Source organism: Cucurbita maxima, unplaced genomic scaffold (assembly GCF_002738345.1).
Source record: "Cucurbita maxima cultivar Rimu unplaced genomic scaffold, Cmax_1.0 Cma_Scf00022, whole genome shotgun sequence".
In the NCBI taxonomy this organism is placed as follows: domain Eukaryota; kingdom Viridiplantae; phylum Streptophyta; class Magnoliopsida; order Cucurbitales; family Cucurbitaceae; genus Cucurbita; species Cucurbita maxima.
This window is the reverse complement of record NW_019272038.1, coordinates 3,430,337-3,443,220: the sequence shown is the minus strand read 5'-3', so window position 1 is coordinate 3,443,220 and position 12,884 is coordinate 3,430,337. Positions and strand designations below refer to the sequence as shown.

At 37.4% G+C, this 12,884-nt stretch overlaps 2 protein-coding genes across 4 annotated transcripts; both read left to right on the top strand.

Annotated features, from left to right (window-relative positions):
* Positions 1–2,578: 2,578 nt before the first annotated feature.
* LOC111495935 (U-box domain-containing protein 51-like) lies at positions 2,579–8,123 on the top strand. Of its 3 annotated transcripts, none has more exons than XR_002720398.1 (10): positions 2,579–3,099; positions 3,215–3,297; positions 3,674–3,795; positions 3,877–4,089; positions 4,197–4,503; positions 4,603–4,704; positions 5,362–5,790; positions 5,867–6,634; positions 6,727–6,935; positions 7,770–8,123. XR_002720398.1 is itself a non-coding variant. In XM_023146116.1 (9 exons), the coding sequence occupies exons 1-9, from the start codon at positions 2,928–2,930 to the stop codon at positions 6,754–6,756; spliced, it is 2,226 nt and encodes a 741-aa protein (XP_023001884.1). In that variant the 5' UTR covers positions 2,579–2,927; the 3' UTR covers positions 6,757–7,240. The 3 variants fall into 3 exon arrangements, 1 of the variants encoding a protein (XP_023001884.1); XR_002720397.1 differs by lacking the exon at positions 7,770–8,123 and adding an exon at positions 7,014–7,240; XM_023146116.1 differs by lacking the exon at positions 7,770–8,123 and having other exon boundaries at positions 6,727–7,240.
* A 103-nt stretch (positions 8,124–8,226) lies between these two features.
* Positions 8,227–8,727, top strand: LOC111496636 (leucine-rich repeat extensin-like protein 3). The gene has a single exon (XM_023147129.1). The coding sequence runs from the start codon at positions 8,227–8,229 to the stop codon at positions 8,725–8,727; it is 501 nt and encodes a 166-aa protein (XP_023002897.1).
* Positions 8,728–12,884: the final 4,157 nt, after the last annotated feature.

The window sequence follows — 12,884 nt, the reverse complement described above, 5'->3', positions numbered from 1 at the left end:
TCTCGATATTGTTGGGTTGACCCGACAAAAAAATGTCAACTCGTAAATTGATCGAATTTTTTTTATTTTCAAAAAATTCAACCCAACCTCGACGGAAGAAACAAAAAAAAAAACAATCACTTAGCCCAATCGTGATTTGGTTGGATAGTTTGGGTTATCTCGAATGAACATCTTGAGAGAGTATTACTTGTCTTCCACAATATAAGGAAGACATTAAACTCACATGTATATTACTTTGACTCACTCCTCACTTTTAATAAATATTTTCAAAATTACAAAAAATAGTGTTTTTTTTCTAATTTTTCAAACATCAATTAGAAACTCGAGTAAAAATCAATTTATACTCTTAAATATTAAAATTAATAATTATATAAATCAAAATCGTAAGTAAAAAATACTATCTCCACTAGTACCAAATATTTTGAGGAAACAAAAAGTAAAATCATTAGCACTTATATTCAAAGTGGACAATATTATATCATTATAGAGGTTTGTGGTTTCTAACACGGTATCATATCTTTATATTTTTAAAGCGTTCACCGATATTTTTTAGCATTTTTCATATTAAGCGTGTGTGAGATGTATAATTTCTAACTCAACATCGAACAATTTGAAACTGTAGAGACCAAAAATGTATTTTATCTTATAAAAATAATAAAATTTACGCGTTTTTTATTCCAAGATAGTTTTTTGAAATAGATATTTATAAAAATTAATTTCTAAACTTGTCAAAAAAAAATTAATTATAAAAAGTACATATTAATTTAAAAAATTTCAAAATAACTGGTAGAAATAAATGCAATAAAGATTTAATTTTTTTTTTTATTTAAATTTAAATTTTTAATTTTTAATTACTAGTTATATATATTTATTTTATTTTAATAAAAACGTAAATCCTTACTTTATTTGTTAGCTTCCGTCATATTTATGTATTTTTATAATAATAAAAAAAATTAAAGATAAGATCACAATAAATAAAATAAATAGTCCATTAAATATAAAATTAGAAATGGGTAATCTTGTTTGCTTTTACAAAAGATTATGATTTGTTCATTAGTCAACTCAATCAATTAATTTAATAATAAACTATATATTATTTCATGTGATGTGACATAAATATCAATGATTAGAAAATGAAAGTCTGATTAATAATTTTAAAAAATAAATCAGATTGTTTTAATGAGAAAATTGAATATAAATTTTGAAAAAGTAAAAATTAATTAATTATTTAATTAATTTGTGTTTTTAATTTAAATTTACCTTAGGTAACAACTTTACACCTAATAAAGAAAAATATCAACCTTTAATTTAATTTAATTTCTTATTTTTTAAAAAAATTTAATGTCAATTATTCCATTGGTATAAACCAAAATTACATTTTATTAGAAATAATTTTTTAAAAGAACGAGAAATTTGACGAGGGAGAGGAAAATAGCAGTTTTACCGAGGTTACAAGAGAGAGGAAAGAAAAGATTCTCAACAGATAGCGTTCGAGACCATCCATATTCTTTAATGGGTAAGACTCGCTTAGATCTTTAGATGAGACAGGTGGTCAGAAACTACGGTGGGACTACGAAGTGACTTGATCAAAAGTTTAGGTTTTGATGAATATCTTCTTCCCGTTAAACGATATAGCGTGACACAAGTTTTATCTCACTGCTTTATTCGTTCCTTTCCCTCTTGATCTTACAACTTCTCTCATTTGCCTCGTAAACTCGGTTCACAATTCCTTAGTTTTCCCTTCCTTCTTACAAGATTATTTTTTATCTCACAATTTCATTGTATGACTCATCGACACTTTTGACGTTAATATTGTTGGATCAGTATGTCAACCCTAGAGGGTGAATAGGGTTTTAACAATAGAAGTATTTAAGCGTGCTTAATTTTTATAATTATGATACTGTTAAACATGAGTAGAAAATGATAATTAATACAACAAAATAATTAAACATGTAATAAATAACAATAATAATTTTGAAATTAAATAGGAAAGAGTTAGAAAATATCACACCATAGTTTTATGGTGATTTGAACATTTCACCTCTTTCCACGAATCAGAGCCTAACCACTACATTGCTTTTTTTTATGAGTTCAAGAGCAAATTCAATCATTTCCACACGCACGATCAAACTAGTACAAGTATATAAATTTTATAGGAACACCACAACTCTCATTCTTAATTTCACTCACAACTATTTTTTCACAATATCATAAAGAATCTCTGTCAAGAATAAGATAAGAAAAATAAAATTGAAAACTCGTATAACGCAAAAATAGAGGTTTTAGAAAATTAAAGTCGGAAGAATCATGGAAGGGATGTGTTTTTAAATATACGAAAATTGACGAGCTTAAATAGAGAAAAAGAGGAGCAAAAAAATAGAAATTAATACGGACCATTAGATAGAGTTAGTAGAAAAATGGAAGAGGTTGGATACATAGTAAATTCTTCCATTCCGGTTAGTAGATGGTTGGTTGTACATAGTTTAAACTAATAAATATTTATAAAAGTTGAAATGGTACATAACGAAAACTATATATTTAAACCATTTCAAACCTTATTATAAGGATTGATGAGAAATATTTTGAAGGCCAGAAGAGAGAAGAGGGAAAATTTGTGATGAAATCCTGAATCCACACCGCAGGCGGTCCTGTCGCCAACAAAATTTGGGGGAAAACAAAGATGACAATGATCGTAACCCACACGGCCATGGCTTTCCAAAATCTGGTCATGGCCAGGTCAAATTTGCCTAAATCAAGCCAATGGCGGAGAATCGCCTTTCTTCATTTGTCTGTTATGTTTGTTATCTTCTCCTTAGCTTACTACCTTCGTGCTGCTCCTCCTTCCCCCACCCCACCGCTCTCTCAAACCAAAATATTGGGTTACATTCAAGCGGCTGCGGCACCAAGATCCTGAGCGGCTTTGCAAAATGCCTCCCTCCACGCATCAACCTGATGATGGGTTTCCCTTGAACACCACGGCCGTCGCCATTGACAAGGATAAGAATAGCCAACACGCCGTACAGTGGGCTATTGATCATCTCGTCATAAGCAACCCGCTTATCATTCTCATCCACGTTAGGCATAAAACCAATCAACATCGTAGGTACCCTCTATCCTTGTTTTTTATTTGGTCTATCATTCTCATTTGCATTGTTTCCTCGTTGGTCTAATTTCTGATTGTTTTTGTTTTTGTGGGTTTTTCCCCCCTTCTTAGAGGGCGCAAGCGATTCTGAAAATGGCGAAATTGATGCGCAGCAGCTGTTTGTTCCCTATCGTGGATATTGTGCGCGTAAAGGGGTACATCTTTTTAATTATATGTTGCAAATTCTTGACGTTTGTTTTATGCACTCTAGGTGTTTGTGGATATGTCTGATTGAAACTTGTTGGGTTTGCTGTTGTATGGAAGTTGTTAGAAGTGCTTTTAGGATTTGTATTGGAAATGATTGAATCATGGCCTTAAATTCTTGTGATTGCCACAAAGAGCAGGATGAACTTTGGTATTGTTTTGTTCGTGAAGGATGGGAGTTATGGGTTGCCAGTCTTGTGAAAAAAGAATTATAAGTTGCTGGTGTTGGATTGTTTAGATGGTTTATGTTAGAAAAATGCTTGCTAAGTGATTGAGTAATGTTGAGAAATTAAAATTTACATCGGGAAATTTGCTTATGGAATTCAGGTTCAGCTGAAGGAGGTTGTTCTTGACGATACCGATACTCCCAAAGCACTCGTCGACTACGTTCACAAGAATTGCATCAACAATTTTGTAGTTGGAGCTTCAACAAGGAGCGCTATAGCAAGGTCTCTCTTTTTGTTTGCTCTCTCTCACACACACACACATGTATTGAGTAACTTAGGTTTCTAATGATTGGGGTGTCTCAGGAAATTTAAAGGTCCTGATATTCCGACCAGCATAATAAAAACTGCCCCGGACTTTTGTTCTGTATATGTAATATCAAAGGGGAAGATAATATCTGCCAGGGCTGCTCTTCGGCCAGTGGCGAATACTGCCATGCCACCAAGACAACCATCACCGCTTGGAATGCAGCCAAATAATCAACCAGACAGCAACAATGAACAAGAAAATGGAGCCAAGTAATATAGTGTTCTAAGAAACTTCCTATTAATACTCATGTTAGCTTCTGTTTTGATAGAATTATATAGTTGTTATATCTCTTCGCATTATTATTTGGTAAATATAGAGGGCAACCAGCAAGGGAAGGTTGGAAGACTGCAGCTACAGAGAGAATGCTCAATGAAAGGAATGGTGCAAAGCCGGCAAAAGCGTTGACTCGTGAGAGGCCAAAAACTTCTCCGGCTAATATAACATTGGAAAATATTGAGGCTCCAAATCGAGGTTCTAGGCCTTCATTTAGTCGTGATTCGGTCTCTGACGAACATATGTTGACAGCACAGATTCCTTTTGGATCAATGGATGCGATTGGTCAAAATTTAGATTTTAGTTCTAGCTCAGTTGGTTCAATGGACTCTGCTTCTGCACAATCGACTGTAAGTGCACCTGGGACATTGACATTTGAAATTTATATGCTTCTAATAGTTATGTAGTTACTTTGCATTGGTTAACGTCTGTAAACGTCTTTGCTAAAGCGAGAACTAGAGGCCGAGATGAAAAGATTGAAGCTGGAATTAAAGCAAACCATGGATATGTATAGCTCAGCCTGCAAAGAGGCAATCTCAGCCAAGAACAAGGTAAATATAATAAAAGTCTACTTTATTGATAATGGTCAGGCAAATACATTGCTAGTAAAGTAGAAAGCTTTAATTGTTAGATCCCACATCGGTTGGGGAGGAGAATGAAACATCCTTTATAAGGGTGTGGAAACCTTTTCCTAGCAGACGCATTTTAAAAACCTTGAGGGGAAGCCCGAAAGGGAAACCCCAAAAAGGACAATATCTGCTAGCTGTGGGTTTGAGCCGTTACAAATGGTATCGAGCCAGACACCGAGCAATTTGCCAGCGAGGAGGCTGTTCCCCGAAGGGGGTAGACATGAGGTGGTGTGCCAGCAAGGACGCTGGGCCCCGTAGGGGGGTGGATTTGGTGGGGGTCCCACATCTCTTGGAGAAAGGAACGAGTGCCAACGAGAACGTTGGGACCCGAAGGAGGGTGAATTGTTAGATCCCACATCGATTGGGGAGGAGAGCGAAACACCCTTTATAAGAGTGTGGAAACCTTTCCCTAGCAGACTTGTCTTAAAAACCTTGAGTGAAAGCCCAAAGAGGACAATATCTGCAAGTGGTGGGCTTGGACCGTTACATTAATTAAGTCAATCTTGAAGGAAAATTTGGAGTTCACTTTCTTGTAAGTAGAAGAAAAGAACGCATAAAAAGCGCTGTCTTGAAATTCAGGCAAGAGAACTTAGTCAGTGGAAGCAAGACGAGGCACGTAAGTTTGAAGAAGTCAGACTAGCTGAAGAGGCTGCTCTTGCTATTGCGGAGATGGAGAAAGCCAAGTGCAAAGCTGCCATTGAAGCAGCGGAGGCAGCGCAAAAGCTAGCCGAAAGAGAAGCCCAGAGAAGAAAACAGGCTGAAATGAAGGCCAGAAAAGAGACCGAAGAGAAAAAACGAGCATTGAATGCTCTAGCACAGAACGACGTCCGTTATAGAAAATACACCATAGAGGAGATAGAGGAATCTACTGAAATGTTCTCTGAAAAATTGAAGATTGGAGAAGGTGGATATGGTCCTGTTTATGGAGGCAAACTTGATCATACCGCCGTTGCGATTAAAGTTTTAAGACCCGACGCTGCTCAAGGACGGAAGCAATTCCAACAAGAGGTACTATCATATTGTTCATATTAAATCAATGTGTTAAGGGATTCATCCAATGTCTCCTTTGTAAATGGTTTTGCAGGTGGAGGTCCTCTGTTGTATTAGACATCCAAACATGGTGCTCCTTCTTGGGGCATGCCCTGAGTATGGTTGCTTGGTGTATGAGTACATGCATAATGGGAGCTTAGAAGACAGACTCTTCCGGAGAGGGAATACTCCTCCAATCTCTTGGAGACGACGATTCAAGATAGCTGCTGAAATCGCAACCGCACTCCTTTTTCTTCACCAAGCAAAGCCAGAGCCACTGGTGCATAGGGACCTTAAACCAGCCAACATTCTCTTGGACCGCAATTACGTGAGCAAAATCAGTGATGTTGGCCTGGCTCGGTTAGTCCCTCCTTCGGTTGCTGATCAAGTCACCCAATATCATCTGACTTCAGCAGCTGGCACGTTTTGTTACATCGATCCTGAGTACCAACAAACAGGACAGTTAACAACAAAATCAGATATTTACTCTTTTGGAATAATGTTACTTCAAATCATTACTGCCAAACCTCCAATGGGTCTAGCTCACCATGTTCAAAGGGCTATCGAAAAAGAGCGGTTCAATGAGATGCTGGATCCTACAATTTCAGATTGTCCATTGGAGGAGGCTATACATTTTGCAGAACTGGCTTTGAAGTGCGCTGAACTGAGGAAGAGAGACAGACCAGATCTTGGAACTGTTATAGTTCCAGAGCTCAACAGGTTAAGAGATCTCGGGAGGAGTTCTGACAAACGCGATGGTCGGAATCAGTTTCCACGCTCTGCCGCATCGAGTTCCAGTTTGAGGGCGCAGTCATCGAATGAGGTCCACAACTTACATATAATTTAGCGAAATCTTGTTTAAATTTCTAGACCTGTTATTTTCAATGATGCTCAGTGTTCTTATTCCAAAACCAGGATTCGGGAAATAGTTATACTGATGAATGAAGTTAGAGGCCTGCCTAACCCATAGGAGGAAAGTTACTTGATTCCATGACTGATTACAGAAGGGCTGTGGTAGCAGAATATGAAGTTTATGGAGTTCTTTGTTTGGACGTGGAAGAAGCAGAAGGATCAATACTGCGATGAAACTCGTCTCTTCGAGATCTTATCAATGCTAGGAAGAGGTATGATCCTTATCGATCTTTGCGACCAGGTTGAGAATTATAGCTTATCCTATCAACAGCTAATACTCATTACTCCAGGAATAAAGCAGCTGACTCCTCAAGTTAACTTGGATTACATCATTCCAGGATTAAACAAAAAACAGCATTGTAAATTTGTAGCAGCGTTTCTTTATTATCGAGTCATGCAGGTCGACATAGTCGATTCACTTGTATTTGTTGCATGTTATTGTGCCATTATCCGCGGGAATGTAACGCAAACTTATATAGTTTATACTAAATCAATGACTCGTTTGGTCTTTTATGCATCTGCTTTAATTTCATTCTTTCCTTTTAAGTTGGCTGGTTGATGGATTAGTTCTGAATTCTTTCTAATGTCATGTTTTTTTGCTGCCTTCCACTGAATTAGTAGCTTTAGTTTAGATAGTTATTTGGAATTGTAATGCATTCATTCATGTAACGGCTCAAGTCTAGAAAAGTCTATTTCTAGCCGATATGGTCATTTTTGGGCTTTCCCTCAAGGTTTTGTTCCCCTCTCTAATGGATCTCACAATCCACCCCTTTCAGGACCCAATGTTCTCGTTTGCACTTATTTCCTTTTTCTTATTGATGTGGGACCCCTCTATTGCTGGCACACCGTCTCGTGTCTACCCCCTCTCCAAGGTTACCCAGCATCCTTGCTGGCACACCGTCTCGTGTCCTCCCCCTTCAAGCCTTAGCTTCCCCTCAAGGTTTTAAAACGAGTCTACTAGGGAGAGGTTTTCACACCCTTATAAAGAATGCTTCCTTCTCCTCTTCAACCGACGTGAGATCTCACACTTCATTATTTCTTGTTAGGGAAGCTGTGTGGAATATTACTTATTGAATCAACAGGGAATTCCCAGGAAGGAACAGAGCAGCCCATGGCGGGAAGAAAAGGATCAAACAGAGCATAAACAAAAGGATTAAAGTGCTTAAAGGTTGATTATGTTCTGAGAAAGGTATAAGCTCTATGTTATGCTTTTAGTACCCAATTCAAGCTTCCAGCTTTTAGATGAACTCCTTTGCCATTATATAGATCTTTGGAATAAAGATGCTGAATCTTTCCTTTTTTGTTCCTAAATTTGATTCTTTCATATTGTTCCATAAAGTAAAAAAAAGTTATTGTTTTTATGAATGTTTTTGATTTATAAGCAATCCATTTCAACTCCCTTTTCTTGTTCATCTTAACCATACCTGAATTTCTGCCATGGAACATTCCACTACGACCACCCTCTTCTTCATTCTTCTCATCTTCCACCTCGCCGGACCCGCCATGGCCTCCGACGACCACCGTCTCGTCGAGGTGGTGCCTCCAGTAAGCCTCCTCTGTATCAGCGAATGCTCAACTTGTCCTGTCATATGCGCACCCCCACCACCGCCCACGGTGACCCTCAAATCTCCTCCACCGGTGCCTCACTCCCCTCCGATGGCTTCCTTCCCACTCAACCCACCCCCATCCCCACCTCGACCGACCCCATCACCACCGCCGCCTCCAGTACCGCCGGTGGCTTCATCTCATTCCCCACCGCCTCCCGCTTTCAAATACTATTTCAGCTTGCCACCACCGCCTCCGGTGCTGATCCCGGAGCCTCTGCCGCCGACGACGGCGGCGCCTCATGGAAATACCAATGCTTATAATTACTACTTCTACGCTTCGAATTCATGTTCTCTGAATTCTCCGGCGTTTTTGTGGGCTCTGTTTCTCTTCCATTTGGTGTGTCTTGGTGGTGGTGAAGTGAAGCTTGATTTTCATGGTGTTTTGTATGGGAAGTAGAATTTTAGGAACTATTCTTTTTCAAAGCTTGGATTTTTATGCTGATTTATTAATATTACAATTTTCTTGTGCAAATCGTAAAGATTTCATGTTTTTTTTCATCCTTAAATCAAGGAGTATGAACACTTCTATGTATACATTTTGAAAATTTTAGTTTTAATTTTTTTTTTTAAATAGATGTGGTAAATCTTTTGCCTCATTTAGTCGGAGTAGAGTTGTGTTTACATAAGTTCCATGAATTTACTCGGTAGTTTATAAAAGTTCATCAATATGTAAAAGGGTTTAAAATGAATGAATTTAAGTAATTGTAATCACTTATTGAAGATTAGAGGTGCTCATATGACGTGATAGCTCGACCAATCTAAAGTACCAAATTCAAGCCATAAATATTAGATGGGGTTATATTTTTTTGAATGAGTCGGTGGTATTTTTAAAAAATTGAAAATTTAGTTCAGTTCGCAGGTTAACGTTTTTTACCCGACCAACTCGAAAATAGGGTTATAATCCAATATAACCCTACTTTTTTTAAAAAAAAAAAAATTAAGATTACTAATGTAACATATATTGTGAGTAAGTATATTTAAAAAAAAAAAAATCGACAACACAATCCCGTCCAACCTAATTTTTGGGTTGGGTTAATATTTGGGTTGGTACGGCCATCAATTCAACCAACCCAAAATTTCAGCTAGACACTTCATTTATTATTCTCGTGTAATATATACTCCACTTTCATGCAAATCAAAGGATAAACTTTTATAGGCACGAGTTCATAACTCACTTATAATTAAAATCGAGTCACGTAGGATCATCATGTTAAAATGTTAATCTTCTTTATTAACGAATTTATACGGAAAGATTAAATATTTAGTTATCCAATTTACACAAACTCAATTTCGATCAAATTATTTGTAGCTGGTATTAATAAATCCATAAGCTGTAGATCGATCGGTTGTTTTGGTCTTTTGATTTCTCGCTCTCGCTTTCAGGTTTTGTATGATTCTTTTGGTTTCCGTTTGAGTTTTCTATCGCCCCTTTACTTGTATGTGAACATGCTTGCATTTCTTGTCATGGCTCGTCCCATTTGCTTCTCTCCGATCGGCTATTATGCGTTATTTACTTGAATTTCCATTTAGTTTGGTGAGTGTAGAGCTGGCCGTGATCGATAGCATTTTAGAATTAAGATCGATGTTTCTATATCTGTTTTGATTTGAACTGGTTGTGTTTATATCGTGCAGCGCCATGTTCTTATGTTGAGTTACAAAACTTAAGTGAATCAAATTCGTTATCTGGATGTTTAGGGTTTGTTTGATAGGTCATTTAAAAACAATGGATTGAAGGAAAACTGAAGTCCGATTTGAACCATTTTTCAAAATGTGTTCTGTAATATGTTTAAAGACCATGAAACTAGGTTTATACGTGCATTAGGTGATTATCTTGGTGCATCAATTTCGTCACTACAGAGGATGAAAGGATGCTGTATGGCATCCAAAAGTTCTACACTATCGTGGTTGAGGAGCTGACCTTATTTGATGCACTTCTGATTAAGCTAGGTAAAAATTGGCTTTGATTTCGTCTCTGTTTTATTTCACCTATTTCTTTTGGTAGTTGCTTGTTAGGGGGGCTCAGTGAACTTAACAACCCAAGCCCACCGCTAGCAATATTGTTCTCTTTGAGTTTTCTCTCGGAGCTTCCCCTCAAAGTTTTAAAATGCTGCTGTTAGGGAGAGGTTTCCACACCCTTATAAGGATTCATTCGTTCACCTCTCCAACCAACGTGGGATCTCACAATCCACTTCCTTAGGGGCCAGAGTCCTCGTTGACACATTGCTCGGTGTCTAGCTCTAATACCATTTGTAATGGCCTAAGCCCAACGCCCTTTCGAACTTCCCCTCAAAGTTTTAAAACATGTCTGCTTGGGAGAGGTTTCTACACTCTTATAAGGATTATCTTGTTCTCCTCTTCAACTAGTGCGAGATTTCACAATCCACCTCCTTTGGGGCCAGCGTCTTTACTGGCACACTGTCCGGTGTCTAGCTTTGATACCATTTGTAACAACCCAAGTCCACTGCTAGCCCATATTGTCCGCTTTTGCCCATTACGTATAGTCGTCAGCCTCACAGTCTCACAGTTTTAAAATGCATTTTTCACACCTTATAAGAATGTTTCATTCTCCTCTCCAACCGATGTAGATCTCGAATGAAGATTTGGGCATTATTTGTGGCACTCCCCAGTGAGAAAGAATACAATTTTGCATGTTTTGTCACAATTTTGATTCTGTATTTGGAGTCCAAGCAGGCAGCAGTCATTACACAACTGGGTAGCTGATGTTACTTTGTATTCTTGGTTTGAATTTATGTCTGGTGATTGTCTGAGAGGAATGATATTATACAAAATGATGAGGATTTAATTATGCATTATAAATCATGACTTGTTTCAGCCATGTTTCTGAATTATTGGTGGGGTTGAAATTATTTTATTACTATACAGTTTGTCGATAGGTTCAGCCTTAGTTGGTGATAAAGGAAATTTAAGCTGGAAACATGCATCAGTGGGTCCTTTTTTCTTCTTAAGAAATAGATGAAAACAATCCACAAATCAAGCGTGAAAGATAAGATAAACAAATTGTGTGGCTTTGATTTCGATGGAACAGAAACATGGTATCTGTGTTCTTGTTCATTTCTGATATTAGTTTTTAAACATGTCTGGTTGTTGTTGGGTTGGGTCAGTGCTATTGATCATGTCTTCAGCTGATAACTCAGGCTTTCATAGCATTCTCTTTCATTTTCCTTGCCTCTTCAAGCTCCTTGGGAGGCACAAAAGTGAAATACTTATAGAAATTTGAGTTTGTATATCTGAATAGGATAACTCAGTGAGTGAGTGAGTTGACTTCGAAAGATTGTCATTTGGGCACGTTGACTTTTGTCAACGTTCTAACCGGACGATATAGGTTGTTTAAGAAGAGAGAGTCGTTGGTTTCTTTTAGTTATTTCTTTTTCCTATTGTGACAACGGTTGTTCCCTACTTTTTTACCATTCTAGGAGAGCTGCCTTTTTCAACTCCGAACTCGTATATTAGTTTCTGTCCCGTTCTGTTTTTTCAAATACTTTGAATGACTATTTGATTGAATTAGTCTTTGTTGTCATTCGGACGTGAGTGAATTGAGTCTGATAGATTGTCATTTGGATGTATTGACTTTTTGTCGACGTTCTAACTGGAGAATATAGGTTGTTTAATAAGGGAGAATCGTTAGTTTCTTTTAGTCATTTTTCTTTCCTACCGTAACAACTCTGGTTCCCTTGCGTTTTAGGAGAGCCGCCTTTTTCAACTCCAACCGTAGTTTTGAAACTTGAATTTTTTTCAAATACTTAGAATCGGAAGGTAATTTTGTGGGTTGGGAGAAAAGAAAGAGGACTTTATTATAAAAGTTTGTGATAGAAAGGGCAACCCACCCACCATCCCTTTTTCTTGTTCCTCGTTGCTCCCACGTTTTCATCACGCCCATTCTTCATCTTCCTCCTCCAAAATCACAGCCAAAAAAGTCCTCCATGGATGGAAGGTCATGCATGGAGATTGAAAGCTATTATGGCCCTCCAAGGCCTCCTCCCCCTTCCTATCCACAAACCCAGATTTCAGGTAAGAAAGGTAAAAGAACTTCTGGGTCTACTTCTTCTTCATCTTGTTCATCATCAAAGCCATGGAGATTTGGAGACCCTGAGTTTCAGAGGAAGAAAAGGGTTGCGAGTTACAAGATGTACTCTGTTGAAGGCAAGATGAAGGGGTCCTTCAGGAACAGCTTCAGATGGCTCAAGGGTAAGTACACCCAGATGCTTTATGGCTGGTGGTGACTTCTTTTATGAATCATCATTGTTCTTCATTTTCTTTCTCTGTGTTGTTTGATTTGGATTATATCTTTTGGGAGTTCTGAATTCAGCTGCGTTTACTTTGATTCATTCTTTGAATAGGTCAATGGTTTTGAAGATGATGATATCATTTTGTTCTCATTTGTGAAATGTTTTTTCTGGATGTTCACTATTTTTCTTGGCCTCTCATTTAACAAATGAAGATCAAACTCTTCTGACAAAACAAAACAAAACAAATTTTTAGTTTTTTTTTTTTTTTTTTTTTTTTTTTTTTTTTTTTTTTTTTTTTTTTTTTTTT